Genomic DNA, 27458 nt, shown 5'->3' with positions numbered 1-27458 from the left:
GAAATACAGCATCACACTTTTGACATAAAGACATAGCTAGTAGCTAAATGTAGTAAAGATGTACAAACATGATATTTGTGTGTCACTGATTTATTACTACAGATGTTCCAAAACATTATTTTGAACTGAGGACATCCTCTCAAACAAATCCCATCACCAAATGCCTACAACCTTGTAATTCAAAAGTGCATGAAGAAGAAAAAAAAAAACCTATCCTGCCATATAAATATATCAACTAACAATTTTGTACCCGGTGTTAATCTCTTATATTTTAAGTTTTGAAACATACAGTATAAAAGTCACCAATTTCTTCAAAGAAAATGTGGGTGCTGACAAGCAGTTGGAGGAGGTGGGGTCAGGATATTAAGTTGCCTTAGGATTTTGAAACCTGAGCTAAGGCTGTCTGCATTGAAATGCATAGCACTGAAATCCACAGGACACCTTGCATCATGATAAATCTGGGACCTAGCTATCTAGGTACAAATGAAGGTTCACTTAGCAGTCTGTAGTCTTACGGTTTGACTAAGACTAAGCTTGCTGTTCTGGAGTGTACTGACTGGTTTGGCCAAAAACAATATCTCAAAATATTACATCATTATATTTTTATTTTATTTTACATAGCTAATAAAGGTATTTGGCTGATTAGGACCACCACACAAATGAGAACAATGCAATCCAAAAAAGCAGCTAACTGGAAAATACCCCTCTAATTTTCAGCCATGTCCAAAGAGGAAGTGATAGCATTAAAAAGCTCTAAATCACTGAAGAGCAAACACATGAAAGTCATTAATTCCTTTAAGTTGTCCAGTGTCTCGTCAAAAAGAGGAATCCACAACATGTTTTGTTGTTGTTGTTGTTGTTGTTTACCTAGTGTGTCCAGATGAACCCACTTGGCTAATCACATGAGAGGGAGAGAAAACAGAGAACAAACAGAATAGGTGATTTCAGAGCACAGCTACAGAGAGAGAGAGGGAGGGAGGGAGAGAGAGACAGTGCCACTGGGCACCCCCCTCCACACACACACAAAAAACAGCGTTGACCAGAGAGGGGGACACAGCCAGCAAGGTCAATAGAGGTCACTCAGGCCCGCGGTCTTGCGGGCTTTCTGCATCAGTGCACGCAACTGGAATTGCTTGCGGGACAGCAGGCGCACATGCTGCAGAAAAACAGGAGGAGAGAAGTCGTTAGCGATATCAAACAACCAGGGCATACAACATCATCACATTATTTAGTCTACACAGGAACATTAAGTGCCAAATGCCAAGCTTCCGTGATCAGTGACAGTACATGAGACTCTCAGACATTTAGTGCACCTGTAGATCCAGAAATTAGAGCAAGCAAGAAAATGCAGTGTTCATATGATTACAAGAGAAATAAGACTCAAAACAAAAATAAATTAAAATAAAATAGTCAGAATCAGATTGCCATATCTGGTTGAATAGTGAGGCCTCCATACTTTGAGTGGATCAAGTGGAGAGATAACAGAAGAGGACAGCTCAAAAGCAGGTATGATGGGACTGTTCATAAGGCTGTGTCTCAAACCGCATACTTCCACCAGTACACTGCTGGTGTGCACTGACCGCTTACTTGCATTGCGCCCACTTTTCGATGGTCAGTAATATCCCAATATCTGCACTATATACTTCAACTAAGTATTTGAAGTGTGCAAGCAGGCGGTTTAAGACACAGCCAAATATTTCGCAAACACACGGTGCTCACCTTCAGGAAAACTTCCAAGTCGATGACTCCACGCCGTAACGCTTCTCCCAGGTAGAAGATGGTGTCCTCGATGGCGTTCTCCTCGGCGTAGAGGTTCAGGATCTGCTTGTAGAGAGGAGCCGTGGGGATGATGACGTCGTCAATGTCATTGTTCTCAGATTGGTTCTCCATTTTTTCCAGAGCTTCGCTCAGCTCCTCGTCCTTCCTCTTCAAAAGATCTATGTTCCGGTCAACCTCAGCCTGAAACAAACACACACACACACACACACACACACACACACAGGTCAAATAATTCAGTATACTTCACTTCCTTCCGGACATTATGAGCTAAAACAACAAATATCAGTCAGTGGTTTCAGTGGTTACACAAGTTCAAGACCAGAATATAAGCAATGGCAAGGGCTGTCCAAATATTTTCTTTCGGATGCCTTCTACTTTGTAATCATGACTCCGCACTTCCTGGTTGGGCGATCATGCCATGTTTTCTGACCAATGGGGTGTTGTCACAAAATGAAGTTGATGGAGCTGAATATTGCAGTTTTCCTGTTGTATCCTATCTGAATAAGAGTGCTTTGTAAGATTTCTGTTACCCTGTGACCCATGTTACTGAGCATGAAGGTGTACTATCTCAACAAGAGCATATCTTCGGTATAGTCACACACACACACAGTCCCTCACCACTTCCTGGTCCAGGCGAGATACCATTTCCTCGAGCTTCTGGTGACCCTTCTTCAGGTCCTCCTCAGTCCTCTTGAGAGCATCCAGCTCAGCCTGGGCACGGTCCATCTCCTCCTTCATCCGCCAGCGCAGCTTATCACTTACCGCAGACACCAGCGACGCCCGGATGGTGTCTTCGCCAATGGTGCCATCACGGTTTGGCCCTGAGAAAGAGAAGCACGCAGCATTTCAATCAGGGCACTGATAAATGATTCCCTGACCATGAATGAAACATGCTCTGTGTCAAGACGGCTATACACCAACACATGCATGATTTCTTCACATTGTCCGTGATCCTTATGGAAATGTCAGCTGGTTTGACTATGAGAAAACACCAAGGGCAGCATGACAGCATGTCAAGGGCTGACTAGCCATCATTTGGAGGAAGAAGAGTCTGTTCTTAGTCCTACACCTTTTCAACAGAACTGATTTGGCATTCAATCCCAATAAAAACACAAACTTTTAAATAAAAGTGTGTGAGAGAAACGGAGGTGTGCCAGAGCTGAAAGTGTGTCGAGTGAGGCAGTAGAGGCCCAGCTGGCAAGAACAGGTCAGCAATAGCATTAATGTCCCAAAGCATATAATATAAACTTCTGTCAAGGGTCCTTTCAGATCCAACTCTTCAGCCATCCAACTCTGCTCACGAACTTCTGATGGGCTAAGAATAGAGCCCCAAGCCCTTTCGAATGAGATGGTACACACCCTTTGACTTTTTCTGCCCCCAACTCTGGTTACAGCAGTGACCTTTCCAGAGGGGGACAGCGCTCTGCAGAAGTCAAAGAGACTACAGGTACAGACCCAAATGGAAGGTCAGAGGTCAGGGTCGTCTAAAGTTCAGACCAGGAAGCTTGTGGTGTGAAGGGCAAGGGACACTGTGCTGGCACCGTCACATTACAGGGCCTATCCTATGTACATTATTATAACAGTAACCACTGCTATGCAAGGCAATTTGAACCACATGTTCTGAACAAAGGGGTTTTGTTCTTGTTACTGTAACTATGCTATCGTTATCATTATTGATATTATCACTTACTCTAACTTGCACTTCATCTTGACTTCTAGTTACATTTTAAGGAGGCTATTCAGGTCAATATGACTCTAGACAGTGTCAGGAGTTCAGGATTCTGTAGGTTTCTACAAGTTACATTTAAGCTACAAAGTTTTGATCAGTTATCAGTTCCACACAAATCTTTTTTTATTACATTGTGATACAATGTATCTGTACCACCGAGAGAAAGAATTACAGTGTAAAACAACTTCAGTCTACACTGTTAAAAAAATTTAAATGACCACAGTTGAAGTAATGTTTGGTTTGGGAACCTGTCTCTTAAATGCAAATCTCAATTGCAATCCCTCGTGGCAGCCGTGGCCTACTGGTTAGCGGTGGCAGCTGTGGCCTACTGGTTAGCGCTTCAGACTTGTAACCGGAGGGTTGCCGGTTCGAACCCCGACCAGCAGGCCACGGCTGAAGTGCCCTTGAGCAAGGCACCTAACCCCTCACTGCTCCCCGAGCGCCGCTGTTGTTGCAGGCAGCTCACTGCGCCGGGATTAGTGTGTGCTTCACCTCACTGTGTGTTCACTGTGTGCAGTGTGTTTCACTAATTCATGGATTGGGTTAAATGCAGAGACCAAATTTCCCTCACGGGATCAAAAAGAGTATATATACTTATACTTATACTCATCAAGAGGGCAGGGAAGATAATGGGTATGCCCCCCCCTACCTCACTGCAATAACTATTTGATGAAGCAGTCAGAAGGCAAGGCCTAAAGATAGCAGAGGACACAGAACATATTCTACATGGCGAGTAGGAAATAGGAATAGGGAAATAGGGCCCTCAGGAAGAAGATATAAGGTACCAAACCACAAAACAAATAGGTATAAACACTCCGTGGTCCCTTGGTCAATCAAACTCCTTAACAGTAAGTCTTATCATAGATATTGAGTGTGGGGGTGGGAGGGTGTGTAAGGGGGGTATTTATTTATTGATTATCATGAACTGACTGCATTGGTGCAGTGTTAATAGGGCAGTGTGCAATATAAACTATAGGTCTACTGTAATACCATGTGCAATATAAACTATAGGTCTACTGTAATACCATGTGCAATATTTCCATAGTGTTAGCATGCAGTGCTTAGAACAGGGCCGTGTGTGTGTGATGCAGACTATGCAATATCATGTGCAATATTAACTGTGGGTTATAGGTGTATGGGTGGGGGGGCGGGCTGACTGTGGGGGTGTGTGGGGGGGGGGAGGGGATTTTGACTATGTGTGTGTGTATGTGTGTGTGGATGTGAGGTTAGCCTATATCTATGTTTTTATGTCTCTGTGTTATTGGTGTTAGTTCACCTTCTGTGTTAATGTATGCTTCTGTGTTAATGTATGCTTCTATGTCAATGTAATTTGTGTACCCACACTATCTTGATGCCCAAGACAAATTTCTCTATGAAGAGACATTAAAGGCTCATCTTATCTTAAGGCCTACTTAAGCATATGTACGACTAATGCATAATATTTTTATATATTTAAGACTTTTAAGGCCATAGACTTTTTAAGACCCCATAAAAAACTCTGTTCATGTGAATTATTCCTTGCAGTAGATGGTTGTGTTGCTACTCACCCACAGCAGGTCCTGGTGTCTGACCACCATAGTGACCTGGGCCAGCTGTAGAAGGATAGGAGGTGCCACCAGGATATGGGTAGCCAGGATACCCTCTGACACAACAAGTTGCAGTTACAGTTACATAAATACATTTACATTTATTTCATTTAGTTAACACAATGTGAGGATGCAGGGGAGTATTGTTGCGCTCAGATGATCTAGAGTTTAGCCAGGTGCGTTTGAACCAGGAGTTGAAGAGAAAGAGAGGAGTAGTTCGCACACTGAAAAAAATGACTTAAACAAAGTCTTCAGAAAGGAGTTTTTTCATTTAATTTTGGGAGCAAGAGCAGACGTTTCAGCCGTTCGGCTATTCTCAATGCTCACAGTCAACAGTTAACACAATGTGACCGAGTGCTAGTGATTCTATGGTGATCATTATGGACTGGGCCGGTTCCCTCTACAAGGATTAAACCTGGTCCTAGTCATTCTCCTTTTCAATAGAGCTCTTAATTTAAGTTCTCTTTCAGTCCAAGACTAGTAGAAGGGGGTCACGTGCGCTTCTGCTCACGGAACAGGACGCAGAAGTCAAAAGAGGAGACCCAAGGTCTAACTAGGACCAAGGAGCAGGACCGGAGCACACAATGCTTTAAGTGATTGTTATTAGTGCAAACCGACTAACGTTTCGACGCCCATGCGTCTTCTTCAGAGACTAGGTTTACTAGACAAAACATTCTGTCATGTGTAGAACTGCTGCAGTGCTCTTACCCTGGGTTGGGATTTGGCCCATAGGGAGACACCGCTGGCATCCCTGGCATGTAGGACTCTGAAGGAGAGAGAGGTGTTACAGACATAATCTATCAACACATACAAGCTGAGAGCGCCATCTGCAGGCAGAGAGCAGCACTGCTGACTGAGCAGACTTCACACCCTGCAGACCTGGATGTGTACATGGGTGTTTGCAAAATGCTGCAGGCTTGTTTCCATGGACACAAAAAGTTAGAGCTTAAAGGGCATTCTATATTAGGGGTGGGTAGGGGTCAGACAATGTTATGAGAAAGTGAATACTGTGATTTGATTTTGCGATACATTGTGATTTATTTCTACCATAATTTATGTGATGAGGGTACATCTTGGCGTGGTAAAATTATTGATGACTCAAACTTATTTTCAAATGTCCACTGTGACTCAAGAGATCAAGTCATGCACCATATATTACAGAAACAATGTTATCGGAGTAGATGTACCAAAATTGTTTAAAATCATAATATAAAATAAGTAAATGCTATAGTGTTACAATACAAAACGTAATTGAAGCATGTTTAGAGACGAAGTTTGTAACATTTGCTTTAAACCTCTGCAGAAGATATGTCTCATTTTCCTAAGCAAAGGCCAAGGTAATGTTCTCATCTGGAGAACATTAATACAGGGGCAAACAGAGCTGACACATTCTACACACAAAACCAAGCAGTGTTTCATCAAGCAGCTGGGATGGAAAACTACAGCTTAAGAAAGTAAAAGTCCTACCAGGCATTGATTCTACCTGCCCACATAACACAGCGGAATTCCTTATTTAGCTGATCTACCTGGCCGAAGAGTCGAAATCAGATGGTTTAGTGAATGCTTGGAAGAAATATGTGATAGTAGGACCTTTACTTTCTGAAGCTGCTGTTTTCCAGCTCTGTCAAGCACAAATGCGCAGTTAAAGAGGCTGGTCCTGAGAGAGCTGGTGCTTACGGTTAGGTGGGCCTGTGGCCTGGAAAGCCTGATAAGGGGGCTGAGTGGTGGGCCGGGAGAAGACAGGGGGCTCCTCCCCGAAAACCACAATCATCACCTGGATCAGCCCATACAAATCTGACTGGGGCTAGGGAAGGCCAACATGGTAAACAGACACACACAGACATACACACATTATTAGAATGCACTGTTCGTATAAAACTCAATTGCGTAAACCTTCCAGGATGTCAATTCACATGGTCAGTTAATAGTTCTAAATATGAACAGTTTTGAAGCTTACAGAAATTGTGCAATTTGTTTTGGTCAGAGTGACATCATATTCTGCAAAACTTTTTTACAATTTAGTATAGGGCACTTCAGAGTGCTGCAGAAAGTTCTACTTACATAAATGGGCCTTCCCAACATTCAGAGGTCTATTATCCGTATAATGACCGCTGCAAAGTATATAATGTGTTTTCCGCAGACAATATATTATCCCTTACATAATTTAGAATGCTACTGTGAAATGTCAAGCATGTCAAGAGAATTTGACAGCTCTTTGTTTTCACCAAGTTGACTCTGGTTGCCTAGCGGCACAATCGGGCAACATTACTTCCGGTTATGGCCTGAACAAATAAATAGTCGTCACATGAATAAACTGACTGCCCATCCCAGAACTTAAAGAGAGAGGCCTCACATGTTTCCATTCATGCAGGTAAGGCAGGTAGATTTTGCCGTTGGCATCAATGTGTTTGCCCGTCTTGATCATCATGGTACTGGTGGGCTTCACAAAGCAGATGGGAGGGTTGTATGGGTAAGTGTCCAGCAGCCACAGACACACAGGGATGTTGTACACATTACCTGGGCAGAGGAGAGGGGAGAGGCACATTCAACAAGACCAACGCTCACTGAGAAAATAAAACAAGGAGTCTTCATACTGCATTTACACTATTTTTTCCCCACATTATTTTGTCATTTAGCTGACAGTCTTGTCCAGAACGACTTGAAGTGAAATAACTACAGGGTCAGTCGGCTTGGTGCAAGCCTTGCTCAGGGGCACAATGGTGGTGGCTCCAGGGATGGAACTCACAACTATCTGGTATTCCACTTAGATGGCCAGATTCCTAACCACTAGACCACTACTTTACCACAAACACATGTTGTAGGTGCTGTTGAGGTGCTGTATTGTGCTGTATATGAGATATGCATTACCTCTGTAGCTGACAGGTACTGTTCCAGTCAGGCTCATCAGATCTCTGGAGGACCCATCGTTAAACACTGAAAACAACAAAATACAGGATATCCATTAACTCACGTGAGGAGCAAAAAGTCTACATATGACTACATAATATCTAGTGTCAAACAGCCAACTAAGTTGCAGAGGGTCCTTCCTGCTTCTTGTGTACACAGAGGTTTTAATGACATTAGAATAGTACTGAAATCGAGCATAAACAATGAAACATGAGATTAAAGTAAAATGAATACCTTCTAATTAATGTTACATTTTGTATTTATTTTGAGAAATGACTCGCCCTATAGCTCACCAAGCACATTAAGAGGATCTAATTTACCTCTCCATAAACAAAACCTTATTACACACCTATATTGCTTATCACACTGTTCGCAATAAATCTCATCTGACACTGCCTATCATTGTCTCCTCATAGTTATGTATACGTTTTTTTCTTTCAGAACCTGTCAAATGACTGTTTACAAACCATAGGCATCCATCACAGGCTTCAGGTCCTTGTACTGCGAGATGACATTGGTTATTTCCCGGACAGTCAAGTCCCTGTACTTGTATTGCTGTAAATGTAAAGACAGACATTCACATTTATGACAAAAGGTTCAGACGACTAAATTCTATCCCGTCCCGAATTTAGTAAATTTAGTGTAATCACTCACAGTTACAAGGAAGAGAACAATTTTAACACAGGATATATAACTTACACACCGAGCATCCAGTTCAATTGAAACATTGAAGTTCACACTCTGGCTAGCCAACTACCTTTTACCTCCTCCCTGAATAACTAATCAGTCTCAACATTGTAAAAACTGAACTTTACTAACTAAAATTCTCCCAATTATCTAGCTAGCATATATTGCGCTTGGAGAACAGTAACGGTAAGTGTTCTGTTCTCTCATTGGCATGCCTATCATAATGTTACATGGTCAGTGGGTCCATTTGGGGGTGGTTTGTTTTGCATACCTAGGTATAACATACTAGAAACAGAATGTAAGGAAGAAAGTGTCGTTACAATGCAAGTATAATCAGCAACCAAACTGCATATGACATACATTACGTCGACTGTCTTGGGATGGCTGGCTGGCTAACGCATCATACGCTGTTGTCAGATAACGTTACTCACCTTTAGCATCTTCTTCAGCGCACCTTCGTTGACGACAGCCATGGTTACCTTACTGATATTTCACACTTTAAATGCTAAAAATGTATGTCAATCGTTCTAGCAACGTTTATCCTCAGATATTCCAAAAATAAACGCTAGCAAATTGATTTCACTGGTCCCCGGCTAATCCCAGCCAGGGCCAGAACGGCGTCAACACAAACTGGATAGCTAACTATTAGCTCGGCTAGTTAGCCTCAACACGGCATTTGACTTCAGTCAAACATAGGCACTTAATCACTACTCTAGTGCGGTTTCTTTTTGGATTAAATGCGGTTTACAGAAACAACACTGTACAGGTACGAACAATTTACATTGATCCCAATATGCATACAGTAAACAACAATTCCTGTTTGTCATTTAGCCACAGATGCACTTGCCCTATGATTTCCGGTTAAAAGGAACGCATTCTTCTATATATTGCCCCTAGTGGTGAGGTGTCAGAGTCATATTCAGATGGTGGTCAGTTGTGATAGGGATATGCCCTATGGATATGCCTGTGTAATAAATAAGGTAGCCTACCTTAAAGGCAACTATGTAACAGATTGCACACTTGAGATAATAGGCCCAATAACTGCACTAGATGGATTGAAGAAGTCATGAATGGCCACTACGAGTCAGAGGTTGTTTTTCCCCGAATTCAAGTATCAATTCATTACTTGTATTACTTGATTAACACTTGGAATTAATAAAATAAAGTTACATTAAATAAAAGACAAGATGTACAGTCAAGACTAAATGCTGTACACTGTCCATTGGAGATTTGTTTGGAACTACAATCCCAATACAAAAAAGGTTGGGACTTTGTGTAAAACACAAATAAAAACAGAATGTGATAATATACAAGTCTTGTAAACCCATATGTATAGCAGCAAAAGGACATAGACAACATATGAAATGTTGAAAATGAAAATGTGGACTATTTCATGGAAAATATATGTTCATTTTGAATTTGATGCCAGCAACATGCGGTTAAACCAAAGTCCTTTTAGGCAAGTCCCTCCACTCGCGGCCATATTTCAACGCCTTTTGGGCACTCATCGGGCATCCTATTCGGCAGAAATGCGGGTGCGCAAGGCTTCACGACACCAATCTTGCTCCAGCGGCGAGTTCACAACACATGATTGGCACAATGTCTTCACAACACACAATATGATTGGCTCAATGTATTCAGATCACACCACATGATTGGCTCAATGTATTCACATGCCGACGTTTGCCAAGGAAGGGGTATGATATGTGTAGACAACGGCCATATTGACATTACAAACTAGCCCCATGCATTTCTATGGAGGATTTTTTGAGTGCTGTGTCTCCTCATTAGAAAGTCTCTGGTTAAACTGATGACGACAGCGCAACATTGGTCGTAGTGTTAACCAATTGTATCGAAGTCCGGAATCATTCGGAGTAAACATTGGTCTAGTGCGTGCAGTGAGATTTTCAAATGCATGCTTGGTGCCGCTCCTCGAGTTGGGCCATTACATTGTTCGTGGCCAGACCCTTAATCTTTCTAGATTACCAGGGTCTGGATTTTCCAGGCTATAAAAACACAGGGTTGCACACTAGAATTTTACCAGAGCCCTGATTCGCTGATTTAAAGGAATGAATTTTTTGTGTAGCCTACCAGTAGGTGGCGGTATGCGCTCCGTAGGAGTAACCCGCCAATGAAAAACCTAAAGAAGAAGAAGACCTTTGACCCAGTCCAAAATGAAGGAGGCAAACAAGAAAGCGTTGCATGGTCCAGTGAATGGAGCATTTGCGTTTAAAATAGGCCCAGATGGAACTGTTGACAGAAGCATCGTTCTGTGCAAGATCTGCAATAAGGAATTTTCGTACCATAGGAGTTCGTCAAGTCTGAAATATCACCTCAAAGCAAAACATTTAGGAGCTAACCTGGAGGTACGAGCTAGCACACCCTGTGATGATTAGAAATGCAATAAATTACCAGTGCATGCAATTTCGAAATATTATGCTACGTAAAATATCTGTTATAGTTACAGATAATGCAAGCACATAGATTGTAGCTAGGGAAGATAAAGTGGTTGCTACGCTGGTGGCTAGGGTAATCATGTTGGTCTCTACAGCTGTGGCTAGGTTGATGGTAGTCATTTGCTGTGTCTCGATTAGCGTACTTCCGTGAGTACACTTTCCTGCAGCACCCTATGTGCACTGTGTGCTTACTGGCGGAGTGCGTACATTTTAACAGAAGTGTCTTCTCATCAAACAGTATATAACTGCACTCAACGGAAATGACGATCGCAACATTTAAATTTAACTTTATTGGTGTCCTCTATTCGACAATGACATGGTCATACTGTGTCAAAACATGAACAGTTTATGTTATAACTTGCTTGTACCTTTGTAAAGTGTGTTTTTGCTGCTGCTTCAGCTTTCTCAACCGCGATTACCACGAGTTTGAAAACGCTCCCTCCCCTTCCGCTATATAGCCAAGATGGCGTCCGTTGAGGGCGAAAAGTGTCCAGCGTTCCACACTCAGCTTTTTGACCATTATGAGTGCACCATCCAGGAACTTGCAGTGCACTTCCCGTCGTTGGAATTTTCAGCGTGAATGCCCTCACACACTCAAATTATTGTAAGTGCAGAAGTACGCGATTTGAGACAGCGATAGGCATTAGAAACCTAGATACTGCATGGGACTCCAGAACGTATGTAAATAGCACCGCCATATTGGTGGGGGCAACGCTCACTGTAGGCCAATGGAGAAATAGGTGTCTGATTGGAAAACAGACAGGTGTCTCTGATTGCCGGCCCATAGACAATAAAGCGTTCATTATACTCGCCATTCCCGACCCGCCAGGATTTAAAGTGCGCGACCAGAGGTTGCACACCACTATTTTTTTTTCAGCAGCGTGCAAAGCGGAAACAGGAAGACATGGACGAGTTCGAGAGCAAGCTTTCCGAGCAAGTGCGCCTCTACAGGTATCTCTACGATCCTTCCATGAAGGAGCACAGAGATGCCCAGAGGTGCCAGAATTCATGGCGAGAAATTGCCATGAATGTTGGAAAAGAGGAAGCCATATGTCGGAAAATCTGGAAGAACCTCCGCGACCGACTTGGAAAGGCAAAAAAGAGGTCGCAAGAAGCTGCAAGAAGCGGTGCTGCAGGAGGACGCAGACCTGCACCAATTCTGGAGGAACTTTCATGGCTGAGCAATTTTGTGAAATTCAGGCCGACAGAAACAAATGTTCGGGTAAGCAGAACGTGTTTGTTTTTATTATTCCTGGTTCAATCAGCTGGTATCTGTCTTTCCATCTGGTGTCTGTCGTGCTGGTTGTAATTTCATCAGCTGGTGTTAAATCTGCATTATTTTGCTAGGAATATTACATGGAAATATAATGTTTCAGTTAAGTACCTGGATATGGCCGTATCAAGTTCACATTTAAAGGGAAAGCGGCATCTCCCTGGAACACATGGGGCAGGTTGGTGCTGGTCCCTGGCAAGTGCGCAGGCTGTGGCAGTTGAAGGGTGTTCTGCAAAAGACCAGCGCTAAACTCACTGCTTTGGAAAATCCCCCCATCACTCTCACGGCCGAAAGCACCAATATCCACCATGGTGAAACGATATCTTGCGTCACACGGGCATATCGTAGCTAAAGTAGTCACTTCCAGCGTTCGCTGGGGCTTTGATTGTGACGTGCTTTCCATCGTTGCACCTTAAACAATTGGGAAAATTCTACCTTCTCCAAAAGTCTCGAGAAATCTCTTTCCATTCAGCCCCTTTAGGAAATGGTACGAAGTCATCTCTCAACCCCTGCCAGATTGCTGAACATACCTCGGAAACTATGCAGGAGACAGTTGTTGTCCCTAGTTTCTAATAGCAACTGCATTCTGACTGGTACTGGATGGCAGGGGACTCAGAGTGACTGCAAGTCTCTCTTGTAAACTTACTGGGTTAAGATGAGTTATTTTATGGTACATGAAAGGCTTGATCGAAACGGTGTGCAGACATTCTGAAGTATTCAAAGTGCTTCTCTTCGTCTATCATCCTCATTTGTTTCATGAGGATATTGAACTCACCAGATTTATTTCTGGCATTATTCAAAGGACAAACATTCCACCTTCTTTTTCTTCGTTTCTTTGCAAGCAGCCTCAAACGCAGCTGTTCTTCCTCATCCATTGACTCCAATATCATCTTGGTCACTGTTGGCATTGACGTCAATGCTGCTGCCAGTTCTGCCACTGTTTACCTTTTTCTTCTTTTAGTCCGTGTCAGTTGCGACACCTCTGTTCAGGAGAAGACCGCAACTAGTGTCGCGACATCCACGCGTGAGTACAAATCGTTATGGCGCTCCCATGACGTCACACTGTTGCGCGGTCGGGACCGGTCAAGAATGGCGGGTATAATGAACGCTTAAGGTGTTTGCCCCCAGCGATATGGCGGCTGCGTTCACATATGCCACCTTAAGGAATGGACATGGTCCTTCGTCTGCGTCCCATCCACGCGGCACTGGTGATGGTGTGACGAGAATTGCATCATCTTTACGGTTCTCTGAGGGGTCTTGTGTCTCCAGTCTCTCGCTCCGCCTTAATAATATTTGGTGATTCTCTAAAGTGGTCAGCTAGAGGTGAAAGGCATGCTTGGAGTCAAGTCAGGGGTGGAGAAAAGGACCACTACATGATTTCAGCCTGATTTTGCCACGATTTGTTCATAATGTCGTCACTTGTCACAGAGGCACCCAAAAATACCATCGTGGAAGACATTGTGTTATCTGCATAGGCCTTAACGTTACCCTCAATTGTACGACTCTCCCCTCTAGGAGTACGAGTATACCTTTCGGTGTCATAACTCCTGGAGGTTAATAGCTAAGATGCTAGGCATGGAAGAACTGGCTTTTCACCAGTGTCGGAAGCTTTTGCAGGACAAGTTTGTAAAGGCGAAGAAAAACTGTCCTGTGTAGGCTACTTAACGTTAAGTTCAGTGTTGCAGCTCTGCCAATTTCATAGCTGCACTCTTAATGGTAAGCATTTATTTATGTAATGTTCCATTGTTAAATTGTAGTAATATTGGGCATGTTTAATCTACATAACTTATAAGATAGGCTGTAAATAAATATACCTTCATGTTTGTTGGTTGTAGGCTAGTCTTTAGCTGTTGTCAAATTAATGTTTAACGTTATGGAGGTTCATCATCAATAACGTTCGGTTACTCTGCAGTGTCATGAATTGTCCTAGTAAGGTTGCTTTCAAAATGTTAGGCTGAATGTGCTGCTGGCTAACGTTAAAGTTTAAACTAACTTGGTCTAACATTTAGTGTCATGTAGCCCCTTGCGTTTGTATGGTTTTGCAAGTTTTTAAACTCCGTAATCGTCTAAACTTTAGTAGCGATTCTGATATAAGTTAAAGCTGCAGTTGGCAAGTCTGACAGATTGAGGGGAAAACTTTTAAATGTTTGCAACTCCCATGCCCCTCCCCTACTACCACCGAGCACCCCCTCATCGAGTTTGTGCTCGTCAGTGCGCACCAGACTGCACCAAACTGAGATTGACAGTCAGATCTCACACAGCCCTGCTCTGATTGGACCAGAAGAACTGGGAGCTGTGGATTTTTGCAAAACAAATAACAGGCTCTAGGTGGAGGTAGAAGTGCGGGTTTTTTCTAAAACCGGCAGATTAATGTTGTTCTGTTGGAGCATAGTGTTGATTTCAGTGAATATGATCAAAAACTCTTGCCAACTGCAGCTTTAACGTTGAGTCATTAACTTTCATTATCCGTTCATTTGGCAGCAAACTTGTTTGGGTGAACAGAACTGTCAGAATGTCTGTTGTTAGTAAGCAAAGCATGGTTTAGTGAGACACAGCTAAACACTGTTATGCCAGCACAATCTTCAGCCTAGCAATATGACGGTAAACTCAACAAACATTTTTATATATATTCTATAATGCTACTGAATGTGCATGTTAAGTTCAGCTTTTTAAAAATCTAAAGCGGTCTATCTTTTTTCTTTTTTCTTCAGTGAGCTGGTTCACTCTGCAACTTTGAATGTGGAGGATCGGGGCAGACTACAACCAGGTGGTTCACGTGTGCCAGTGATGCATAGCACAAGTGAATTTGTACAAGAGTGAATAAATATACTTGTTTTTCAAATTGATGATGTTGTCAATGGTCACTTTAGCAATCTCATGTAGCCTCTCATTTATTATAGGCTAATAGGCTCCTAGCTGTAGATAAAGCAGGATGTGATTTCCCAATACCATATTAATAGTGGTTTAACCTACTGCGGTTAGATTGAAATACCATTGAAATCACTTTGATCTTTAGTTAAGTTGTTATTTCCACATTATGTCCATGTTGATTGAAATACCACTGAAGTCCCGTTGATCTGTAGTTGTAATTTTCAATATTAAACAAACTGATGAAGAATCAACATTGAAGGATGACATTTATTTAATGTTGACAACGGAATGTTAATTAATGTTGATATGCTATCTGCACCTTGCTGTGTCTAGAAAAATGTCTTGTCTTGCATGTACAATGTTGCCCAAGCCATCTGCTTTTTAACTTCTTCGGTGGGAATGTCCTACTTTCAGACTTGATGTACCGCCCCCAGTTGGTGGGGCAGAGTATTACAGTTAAATTGAGGTGCGCAGGCGCTAACATGAAAACAGAAATTGGAGTATGCATTGTGTCTGGGGCAAAAATTACACGTCTTTGACACAGGCAAGGAGAAGGAGAAGACTGCAACTAGTGTCCGCTCCAACTTGCTGTTGAGTCGGCTGTAACCAAGGCTGTGCTTCGAGGATGATTGATGGCTACCGATTTCTATGTGCTAGGTAGCTGACAGATAGCTCGCACATGACTTCAGATGTATTTTTTTTTTTACTTTTTAGATTTAAAAGTTCATATTTCTCATTAGCTATTGCAAAATATAAGGCCACAAACCCTGAACTTACTTGTTAGTCCAGAAATACTGCCTTCAATTAGTTAGCTTTCTTGGATAAAGTTTTCGAGTTAACTTTTCAAGCAATGAACGCCACGTCTCCTTCATTCTGATTGGCGGCCCCTTTGTCGCATTGCTCAGTATTTGCATAAAATAGACTTCTTGTCTATTTTGCCCCCGCCTTGCTCGTGGCAGCAGCAAGCTCGTCGCTTGTCGCTGGCAAACGGCCACTCCCATAGACCTCGACAGTCCCGCCCACAGCCGATTCCGGATGTATGAATCCAATACATGAAAATGAATGGCAGCCTGCCGCTTTGTCGCTGTCTTATGTAGCTAATGTGACTGGGGGGTTATAGAGCTCAACGGACAATGCGGTATCTAGCTTTCTAGTATCTATGGAGGTAGTGGTAAGTTGTTGCCAGGGTAATTGAGAGAGCTTCTAAGGTATTGCTAGAGTAATCATAGTGGTTACTACATAAGCTTACGTCACAGACCACTTGGAGGTGCTGATTTGACCATCAGTTAACTTCGAAACAGGCACTTTACATCATAGGAGTGATTAGCATCAAAAAATCTGGAGTAACTCAACATTTGGCACCTCCGATATGTTTAGTGTTCAAAAGATGTCAAATAGCCTGTTATGGTTACCAAAATGATAACCAAGGATCCAAAAGTGAGCACACATGGATGGTTATAAAAACGGTGCTTTCATTATACAAATAAACATAATAAACTACTTTTATAACCCTTGAGCCCCAGCTCCTTTGTATGTGATCTCAATGGCAATGCAGCATTTGTTTGCACCTCCAACAGCAAGGCATACCTGGTTACTGCCAAAAAAACACCCAGAAATGCTAGAATGTTTGTGTGAAAGAATATATAGTGGTTGCTATGTTGGTGCATTAAATGGATGAGTTGCTGGCATCAATTCAAAATGAACATATTATTTACCATGATATAGTCAAATGCAACATTTGATATGTTGTCTATGTCCATTTTGCAGCTAAATATAGGTTTATGAGGTTTACAGATTATCACATTCTGTTTTCATTTGCATTTTAAACAACGTCCCAACTTTTTCTGATTTTGGGTTGTAGCCTACCAACTTGAAACAACATTTAAGGCGACACCATCCCACAGTGTCTGCCCATGTATGTCATAATTTTGACTTGTAGCGTGTCATGAAAGTTTTCATTTTGTGTATAGGCATGTGGGGATGGGAGTGTACAGTGGCAAAAGTATCCAAATCTGTAAATCAGCACCCGTTCACTAGTGTAAAAAAGATTTAAGATATAAGATATAGAAAAGCCTACACTACAACCAGTGTTTTAGTTGTAAACATTTATTTAGTACATTATTGAAGGTTGCCTGTCTGTTGCATGACCCCCTATTAGTGCTTTATGGAACATTTAAGTTGATGGACTTAAATGACGCACTGCAGAGTTGCTTTAGTCGTATGCATTGAGTAAGTCTTCTTCCGGTGTGCAAGACCTCTCCCAATCCTTAATTTCAGGCTTTTTTTGTGATATTGTGTCAAATTGATCTCTATTCATTGTCTCTTCAGTTGTGGAAGGTTTCAGTTTCCATAAGTTCAGAAATATCCCCACACAATGATGCCATATTTCAAAACTGGAATAGTGTTTCTTGAGTCTAACCTTATGACCCTAGGCTTGATTACTGATTGATTGGCCACTTTAGGAAATCCCCTACCTATCAATGAATTTAATAATTGTATGAAATCCTCTTACACTTGGTTTAGAAGTTAGGAGTTTAGGAGAGTTAAATGGTTTGATAGACATGGTTGTAGCCATCAACACTTGCAAATAAACACAACATTCAGTTTTTAGTTGCTTCCTTGTGATCTTAAAAGCAGGGAACACAGTTTGATTTGATAACAGTAGGTTGCTATAAGAAGTAATTTGGTTGCCTGCTGAAATAATATAAAACACTTTTTATCCTCCAGGTCACGGAGACTGTAAATGCGCAGCAGAATACATGCATTGAAGAGGAGAAACCTCACACAACCAATCAGATGGTGCTGACTTGGGAACCAGTGTATCATCCAGATCCTCAAGAACAACAAGCGATAGAGAGAGCTCTAGCCCTGTGGATAGGTCGGACCGGTCTGCCAGTCCGGACAGTGGAGGACAAGGACTTCATTGGGATGATGGCGGTGGTTGACAGTAGGCTGGAAATACCAAATAAAACCAAGATCAGCAATCTTATTGAAGGTATTTATGAGGATGAAAGAAAGAAATTTAAAGAAAGACTGGCCACTGCACGGAAATTAACAATTGGTCTTGGTATTTGGACAACCAAGGGACTCGGGGCTTCCTTCCTTAGTATAAGTGCGTGTTACTTTTGCACCATGCAGAACCAACCTCAACACATATTACTTGGTCTTGAAGAGATCTCCCATCCACTTGCTGCCCATTCGATCAAAGTTTGTCTTGACCGGTGCACTGAACTCTGGGGAATACCAGAAAACAAGATTCTTACAATCATCACAAGTAATGGGGGCAAACTGGCTGCTGCGCTAAGACTGGAGGAGGAGGAATCCAGCTCAACTGATTCAGAAGATGATGGGAGGAGTGAGGGAGAATATGAGGATGAGGAGACAAGGTAAGCCCATTATGGAATTTCAAACATAATATGACTGATGAAGATCTGACTGACCGAAACTTGAGTTCATCAATAAGTGTTGCACTTTTCTGTCAAACATAATATCTGAATGATTGGAGAAAAGTGTAAACCTTTGTTGTTGTGTGCTGAGTTATGCCATAAGTGATATGGCTTTCATTCAGTTCAGTTAGATTATTGTATTGTCACATTAAGGACCATTTGTAGGCCCACCACCACACCCTCCTCCATACATTTTGTCCAAATAATAAAGTATTGTACTTTAAGGCGGGGATCACATTAGCCAGCTGCAAGCATAATGCAACGCTCAGACCATAATAAGTTCTATCTCGTTCCTATGGTAACACAAACGGTTTGCCTTAACTGATAATTCAATATATACGCTCGCGTTGCGCTTTGAAAGTTGAACCAAGTTCAACGCTCAGCTTGCCCAACGCTAGCGTTACGCCAGCGTTGCCACCATTCTGCTGAACCATAGAGAACAAAAGGAAACCTGCAGCTGGCTAATGTGATCCCGCCTAAAGTAGAGACAAATTTCCCATTCAAATAATATTGAAGTCCTCTGTCTGTTTGATCTGTTTCACAGGTATGGAGCCCTTACAATTGAGCGAACACCCTGTTTCGTTCACACATTACAGGATGTCGTCAACATGATCTACAAAGAAGTCTCTGTTACACGTCTCTTGGAAAAGGTGAGGGCAGTTGTCAAACAGTTTTGCAGGTCTTCATCTGCAATGGAGAAACTTGGCCAGCCTTTTGGACTTACTTTAACAAAAGACCGGGTGACCAGGTGGTCCAGCACTTATCAGATGATTTCGCAACTTATTCAGGGGAAAGATTCTGTAGTGCAAGTTGCAAATGAAATGGGTTTGTCTTGTCTCCTGTCAGACGAGTGGTTGAAGATGATAGCTGTCCGAGATCTCTTGCTGCCCTTTGCTGACCATGTAGTTACCCTTCAAAGTGATACAATGTCACTGTCTTTGATTGTGCCGGCATTACTGGATTTGACCTCTCACCTCACCCAGTTCTCCCTGGAATCGGCTCACCGAGACCTGCGTGGTCTGGCACAGAAGATGAAAGTTAACCTAGAACAGTGCTTCAGTTGCTTCCTGTTTCCCAGTGAGACCAAGTTTTCTCCACTCGCAGCAGCTGCTTGCCTTCTTGATCCAACAGTTTCCAGAGATGCTCTCATTGACAACACAGATGATGGAATCCAGGAACTTTTGAACGAAGCAGAAAAATTTGTCCTCAGTGCATCCACAACAATAAAGGATGAGGACGAGTTGGATAGAGATTATGGGGATGTATCGTGGAATGTTGTTAAAGAGGAGCCTCTGTCAAAGCGACCACGATTTAGGTTTTTGTCTGCCAAGTTGGCATCCTCCAAACGGCCAAAGCCACCCATGACCAAGACTCTACAGGAGTTGAGAAAATACAAAGAGGAGCTTTCATCCCAGAACATTTCAGATTTTGAGACTGGCATGGACTTTTGGTTGGCGCAGAACTCAATGACATATGTGACTTTGAAGCCTCTGGCCCTAGATTTACTTGCAATGCCTGCATCACAGGCTTTTGCTGAGCGGGCGTTTAGCTTCACAGGGGACCTGACAAGGTCACGTTGCAAGAGGGCAAGAATGATCTGGGAAAGAAGTGCCTTTCTGAAACTAAACCAAGATAAGTAAACTGTAAGAAAAACTCAGGTCGTTTTCAACATAGGGCTCTGTTGTTTGAGGCACTATAGGTAGGAAAAAGACAAACAGAAATCAGTACTTCATAGAATGCTGCTATTCATTGAGTGCTTGACTAGTATAATCATTCATCATGTTGCTTTTTATTCTTACTTTTTAAACATTTTTAAATATTGCCATTTTGATGTGTTTTAATTATTACTTTTTAAACATGTTTAAACTATTGCCCTTTTTTTGCTTTTATGTACTATGACCTTGTGTGTTTTGTATTTTCCTTTTTTATTCTTTAATTTGATTATTTTCTTCTATTCTATTCTATTCTTTGCCCTTCTATGCTTTTATTAGCTATTCCTGTTTGCTTGTGTTTATGTAAAGCACCCATTTGTGTGGCAGCGATACTGACAGGATAACTCAATCTTTGCGGCACCAATTTAAATAAATAAATAAAAAAGATTTTCTACCGACAGAACTTGGTGACCTTGAACAACAGAGCCCTATGTTGAAAATGGCCAGAGTTCTCTTTAATGCATAAACCCTAACATGTCTTTTTTTTTTCTTATGTAACATTCTAATTAAAGGAGAATTCCGACCTAAAGTGTGTTGAAACATAATACCGAGTGTGAACGTATGTCTCCTAGCTTATTTCGGCTTGTCCCCTGCACTCAGAAATCTGGCGCTAGTTAGCCAATGCTACCAACCGTTTTTCGATGGGGGTGCCTCGGGCATCGCCTAGCCATGCAAATAAATCACTGTTTTACACCATTTACGAGGCTCAAAGTAGCTCCATACTTCATTTGTAGACTTCCGATGGCCTTGACATTTAAAACGAGACATTAAGAACTTTGAAAAAGCACTGGTAGTTTACTTACAAGACGATTTATACAGACAGTATCTTCACGGAGTTTAGCGTTTGCAGCCATCTTGAATTTAGTCACGATAAGTCGAGCGACGAGTAAGAATGAACAGGTATGATAAGGGATCAGATTCCAAACATAATTCTGTGGAAATGCATGGATTCCAGTTTCTTCCAGTAGCAGTAACTGGAATCCATGCATTTCCACAGAATTATTTTTGGAAGACCTATTTTTCACAAGACCTGGTGCTAGGGCTCAGTTGTGTTTCTAAGTGATATCAAGTGACCTAGAGGGCTGAAATGTGGTCAGTTCAGAGATGCTTGTAATCCGGCAGAAAGAAAAAACTATATTCTAGCCTCTGTAACTCTGTGTGAGTACAGCACAGTTATTTTGACTGTTTCCTACAAAAACTAGAGGTTCTCAGCCTTCTATAGAGGTGCCCTTGTAAATAGGCACAGCGCAATTTCAGGCAAAAACTTGAATAGTAAATAAAAAGTCCTTTTTGTATAATGTTTTACTTTCTCTGGGTTCACTGTACATTTCACATGTATGGGTGTTGATTGGTAGCCTGGGTGCCATTCCGAACTTAGTCCCGCCCACAACGTTTGAGTATGACTGACTAGAATTGAGTATGACTACGTCAGGCTAGTTGATTGGTGTGATAAAAAAACTTTAACTAACATGGGCATAAAGTTAAAATTTAATGATTGTTTTGATGCCCCAATAAAAAGTAAATTAACAGTTTACAATTACAATTTTTGTAATTGAGATTACAAAAATTTTAAGTTTTAAGAGTTCCACTAAGCTTAACTAAATCAAAGCTAAAAGGACTACAGTGTGACTTTAAATAAATGTATTCTGTAAAAATTCTTGTCAAAGTTAACACTGGCTGGATGTGGAAGATCAATATCTGTCTAAGATGTCAAGGAAGTTCCTATTAGATTATTATCAGGTGTGTACAAAGGTGCAAATATGATTCAAATGAGAACAGGAAAGACCTTTCAGGCGTAACTTTATTTTTCCAAGAATTATTGCATATAAAGAATTAAGACTTTCTTCAGAGTTTGTAAGACATTCAACTGGACATACAAATTCAGAATCAAAAATCTATACCCTTCTAGGCTTACAAAAACACAATCCACTTTTGGAATTCATCGTTCTCATAAGTAGGCTGAAAAAGAAGCATATCCTCCTCCACAATGAACCCAGACTCAAGAAATGGAACAAATACAACAAATTAGTCAAGTCTAACAAAATGTCAAACTTCTGTACAGGTTAATGAAATGGTGCATGAGCAAACAGAAAGTGTAAATGTAACGAATGAACACATGAGAGATGGCTACTAGCAGCATGTTTCATTTTCCCTCTGAATTGAGAGCCCATCATCTTTTCTCAGTAACATGTATGAGTAACCCTCTGGTGTTGAGTAGATATTGGAGTGTCTTTGCTGAGCTGCACCTAAAAAAGTGAAGAACAACAGTTATTAGCAAAATGTGAAACTCCCTACACTGTGAACAAGCACTGCATTTGCAGCACGAAAGCTTGCTTTTTAAGGTTTTAGCAATGAGTATTGGTTAATAAATTCCTTTCCTTTACTATAAAAACGTTACATAGGCTATGTGTTGAAAGTTATGATGGCCGTGTATGAAAAACGCAAACAGAAGGTAGGAGGACAGAAGGTAATTTGTTGATCAGGGGGGTATTCCAAGTATGTGGTTTAGTGACAAACCTGGGTATGTTAACTCCGAGTAAGTGGTAAACGTCGTACAACAAGTTTGTTTTGTTAGGAGAATGAAGCAATACAGCTCTTCTGTTAGGAGGTTTACCACTTACTCTAGGTTAACTTACCCAGGTTTGTCACTAAACCCTATACCCCCTTTTCCTCCTAGCTTTGCTCATTAAACCCTTTTGAAACTGGGGCAAAACATTCCTCCTTATCAACTTGCTACGTATTAGGGCTCAGAAAACTGATAGACTTTTTTATGATACGGTCTTGACTAATATTTTTTTTTAAACTGCCAGAAAGTAGCTAGAAGCTCTTGGTTACATTATTTCAGAAATCGATCAACTCTCATGTCTCCTGAATCAGTGAACAGGAGTGGGAGCGCAGAGAGAGCTAGTGTGTGATATTCTTACAGTTAGATTGAGACTCCTCTTTGGTGAGACGGAGGCCAACTGGAGGACTCTCGCCAAACGTCAGAGATAGCACCTGAATCAAAGTGTGCAGGTCACATACAGTCTGTTGGGGCAAATATACAGCAGTTAGTCAGGTGGAAAGGTGGTAATGAATAATGAACAGGAAAAACAATTATTTAGCAAAAAACGTTTACATTGTAAAAAAGTAAGAATTAGAGATTAGTATCTCATCTACCAAACTTAGTTTTAGCGTTCCTATGTACTCACATGTCTCCACTCATTGAGGTAGGGCAGCTGTATCTCGCCGTTGCTGTTGACATGCTTTCCTGGAAGGATCATCATCTCACATGTAGGTTTCACATAGCAGATAGGGGCAGTTCGAGGGTATCTCTCATCAAGCCATAAGCTTACAGGAATATTGTATCCTTTATCTGTAACAGGAGGGAGAAATTGACTTTTGTGAAATATAAACTATTGTACCATGTCGCTCTTTGGACCTGGCAGTAAACCCTCTTTGGTGATGGCCATAAAGTATTACAATATATTCTTGTTTGTCATATTGCAAATGCAAATTAAGCCTCACCACCATAGGACATCCAAATGGTTCCAGACAGGCTCAGTAGGGTCTTGGTGGTGCCATCATTGAAAACTACAGAATCATTATTTCAGTTAGTTTAATTACTTTAGAAATTGTGAACATTTATGTATGGAGTAGTTGTAGACATTATTATTAAGAAATCATTTGTAATGATGAATTTACCAAATTTGTCCATGACTGGCACAAGGTGCTTGTTTTGAGACAAGGCAGCAATAACTTCAGCAATAGTTTCTTTCTTATGGTGATATTTCTAAAGGATCACAAATATAAATATAAATACCAGCTACCAGCGTTACCATAAAAAAAACAGCAGTTCACCACATTTCAATTCTATATACTCCATAATATTGCATTTAAATTCCAAATACTTGACAAAAATAATCATAGCTGCCCATAGCTCCCCACATCTCTAGTGGAACAAAACATTTCTACACATAGACTTTATATTTTCATGACAAAAGACTACAGTAGAAAACTATAATGGAAAGCTAGATGAAAGCCAGTTTATGAAAATGCAGAATATTTTGAAAAAGGAGAATCACACATTACCTTTGGCAACATTTTTCTCAGGGTGGTGGAAGTTACAGACATGGTGACATCAATGTTCTTCCTATGTAGTGTTGAAAACTGTTTATCTAAATGTTTGCTCACTGTTTTTGATCAGTGACCTTGTTGTTTTTTATTGCTTTATTCCCTGAGAACCACCAATGAGAGACCACAGAAGTCAATCAAATGGGTGGTAACTTTGGTCAATGTGTAATCACTCATTTGGGTCACTTACAGGGAAGTACACTTCCCCAAATAATTTTAAGGACATCATAGAAAGAAAATAAAATAACGCCATAAAACATATTTTGGCATTATAATGTTCTTGTAAAAGTAGTCAATAAGATGCCATTATCAAACCTGGATTTATTTGACTGATCCATGTGAGGGACACACTAAGCTATCTGAACATTATGTTTTGTTATTTGGAAAGTTGCACTAATGTGCATCCATACACAAGCAGGAAATCGTGCTCACATCCACCATGATGGACATCTTTACTTGACCTGCTTTCCCTTAAACATTAACCTTAGCCTCTTTGCTTTCTCTTTAACAGAGCAAAACAAAAAATTGATGACTTATATAATTTATATCAGTATGAATTTAGGACAGAATCACTAACAAAAGAATCAGCGTCTAATGTGAAACGGGAGATTTCAGACAAACACACACCTTTCCCCCTGAAACAGTGAAATAATTCATTTTAAAGTAATTTGAAAATAACATGAAATACAAATAAGACTTAAAAATGTACAATGTTTGCTTAGTGTGAAATGTACATTCAGTCATGACAAAGATAATGATGACCAGAGGGGGGCAGTATACTATAGTAATATTTTAGGTGTCAACCTGGTCTCCCGTTATTCAGCCAATGGTCTGTGACCGAGACTTGCAAACACAGCAAGCATAGGTGTCGTCAAATATACTTTAGTTTAACTTTAAGCTTTATCAGCTCTCTGGTGCCTCATGATAATCAGATGTCATGCTGTTCAAACAAAAGATACATTGGAAGAATGGTATGACAAGAAATGCCACATCTGGTTGACAGAAATATAGTTGAAATATACTTAGTCATACTCACAACACTTAACTTACCTTAACTGTATCTTTAACAATTGGTTTCAGAGATTATGCTGACTCTTACAATGTGTACCTTCAAAAGTTTGTAGATTAGCCAAGAAAAAATATTTTCAAAGGTCACATCTCAAAAAGGTTCTCGTCCGGACAATAAATGGCATCATGGATCAGTGAAAGATCACAGGCAAATGAGCGTCACAGATAGTTTATTTCCATTCTTTTATGTACTCAGACAGTATTTTTTTTCCTATTGCACCAAACCTCTAATATCTACAGTGCAGCCTTTCATTATACCATATTCTTGGAATACACAGCCACTAAAATGTTTATCTTTTTTTTTATTTTTGACCGACACCTAGTTTGATCCTTGTGCTAAAAACATAAATTCTCAGTTAATGAGACTGCACAGAGCAACAGCATGCCGCCCCAGTAGAGAGAGATCTATAAGGCTCTGCTGTGAACATTTGGAAAAGGAAAAACAAAACACTCACTACTAAGCCCTGCAATGAGGCTTCAAACGGATAGAGGTTGGAGAGGCACAAGAGTTGTCTATTCATACCATGATCTCACAAGGTTCTTAAGTTCCAAAACAGTGACTTAACCCCAGTCGAACACAGCAAAAGCTCTACGTACATTCCAATTACAGTGACATACTGGCGACTCTGGAACGAGATCTTTTGGGGGCACTGATGAATATGAGGTATGCTAAAACACCCTAATGGATCTCAACCTCCTTTTGGGAGATCTCAGTGTGCGGTAGAGTTCTCGTGTCATTTCTTAAGAGTCTAGCAGTATGTTTTTACCACACCCATCACCCTCCGCTTTTCCTAGACTAGACACCAAAGCAACCAAATCATCCATGGCCATGCAAAGCATTTGTTAACCTGAAGATGACCATGAACATGTGGTGCCATTAACCTGAAGTCTTGAGTAACTTGCCATGCTGCACTATACTACCAACTAAACCACAGAAGAGCACTTTCTTCTGTGGGTGCTGGATGTGGTATTTTTTTCAGCGTCACAGTAATGTTCAGAATTACTGCAATAGTATTGCTGAGACATGCTCTCATCTATTTTGATTAAGATTCTGAATTAATTTGTTACTGCATCTCTGCAAAACCTTATACTGCAGACAGTACTTATGACATGGTAATGTATTTTTCCAGGAGAGACACCCTGGAGACACACGATTGCAATGATGATGAAGACTTAGTCAAAATGCTTCAAGTCAGCTAATGAATCACTAGCCATTCTCTGTTCTGAAGTCATGCTTTCATAGCATGGACGTTGCTCTGTGCAGTTTTTCAATGTTTTATATACTTTTGTAAGTTTCCCCGTGTCTCAACAAAACAAGGTTAAAGGGCAATATTCCATTTAGTAGGGAAATCTGCTATTTTTTCAAGGGTATGAGTATATCTGAAGGTGAGTACAGTCACTTTTAAATGAGCACTTCAACCAAAGTCAGTGAAAATGCCCCAGTGGACTCTGGGAGATTGGGATAGTCAGATGTTTTGTCCCAATGAAAAGACCTCCAAAAAAACATTTAAATGCATACTTGATCACTTACAACATACACACACTCACACACGACTCTCTCATACACACACACACACACAAACACACAACCAACCTCACAGGGGTATCATGATCATTTTGATCAAAACATAAAACCTAACACCAGAAATATTACCTTGTTAACTGTTTAAAGTTAAACACGGAAAAAGTCCATTATGGCTATGACAGTCAAGAGGTTGTTCGACCCTTGTTCGACCGTCAGGCTCAGTCTTCCGCTGTCTGGGGCCCTGTCGAGGTTTGGGTGTGTTCAACAAGATCCTTTCCTGAAGCGTGCCAGAGGGGGAGAGGTTCC

At 41.1% G+C, this 27458-nt stretch overlaps 2 protein-coding genes and 1 long non-coding RNA gene across 7 annotated transcripts; 1 reads left to right on the top strand and 2 right to left on the bottom strand.

Moving 5' to 3' along the window:
* Positions 1-74: 74 nt before the first annotated feature.
* On the bottom strand, positions 75-9533 carry tsg101a (tumor susceptibility 101a). Its single transcript, XM_076270318.1, has 10 exons — positions 9120-9533; positions 8469-8556; positions 7963-8028; positions 7448-7611; positions 6772-6898; positions 5803-5860; positions 5056-5150; positions 2398-2600; positions 1720-1959; positions 75-1156 (listed from the first exon to the last, which is right to left on the bottom strand). Exons 1-10 carry the CDS (start codon positions 9159-9161, stop codon positions 1067-1069), a joined length of 1173 nt encoding a protein of 390 aa, XP_076126433.1. The 5' UTR covers positions 9162-9533; the 3' UTR covers positions 75-1066.
* A 1302-nt stretch (positions 9534-10835) lies between these two features.
* On the top strand, positions 10836-21220 carry LOC143106093 (zinc finger BED domain-containing protein 4-like). Of its 5 annotated transcripts, none has more exons than XM_076270276.1 (3): positions 10836-12366; positions 18016-18674; positions 19279-21220. In XM_076270276.1, the coding sequence occupies exons 1-3, from the start codon at positions 12049-12051 to the stop codon at positions 20372-20374; spliced, it is 2073 nt and encodes a 690-aa protein (XP_076126391.1). In that variant the 5' UTR covers positions 10836-12048; the 3' UTR covers positions 20375-21220. The 5 variants fall into 5 exon arrangements, with proteins under 5 accessions (XP_076126391.1, XP_076126400.1, XP_076126407.1 ...); XM_076270285.1 differs by having other exon boundaries at positions 10838-11054; XM_076270292.1 differs by having other exon boundaries at positions 10838-11054; positions 15129-18674.
* On the bottom strand, positions 18157-21349 carry LOC143106138 (uncharacterized). The gene is made up of 3 exons (XR_012983631.1): positions 21250-21349; positions 18434-18521; positions 18157-18240 (listed from the first exon to the last, which is right to left on the bottom strand). It is a non-coding gene; the product is annotated as an uncharacterized LOC143106138 (long non-coding RNA).
* Positions 21350-27458: the final 6109 nt, after the last annotated feature.

The sequence above is a fragment of the Alosa pseudoharengus genome, unplaced genomic scaffold, assembly GCF_046254945.1.
Source record: "Alosa pseudoharengus isolate Yale_2024_CS ecotype anadromous, Long Island Sound unplaced genomic scaffold, YU_APseudo_1.1 YU_APseudo_1.1_scf_10, whole genome shotgun sequence".
NCBI lineage: Eukaryota > Metazoa > Chordata > Actinopteri > Clupeiformes > Clupeidae > Alosa > Alosa pseudoharengus.
The sequence above is the reverse complement of the archived record's forward strand: the minus strand, read 5'-3'. Positions and strand labels throughout refer to the sequence as shown.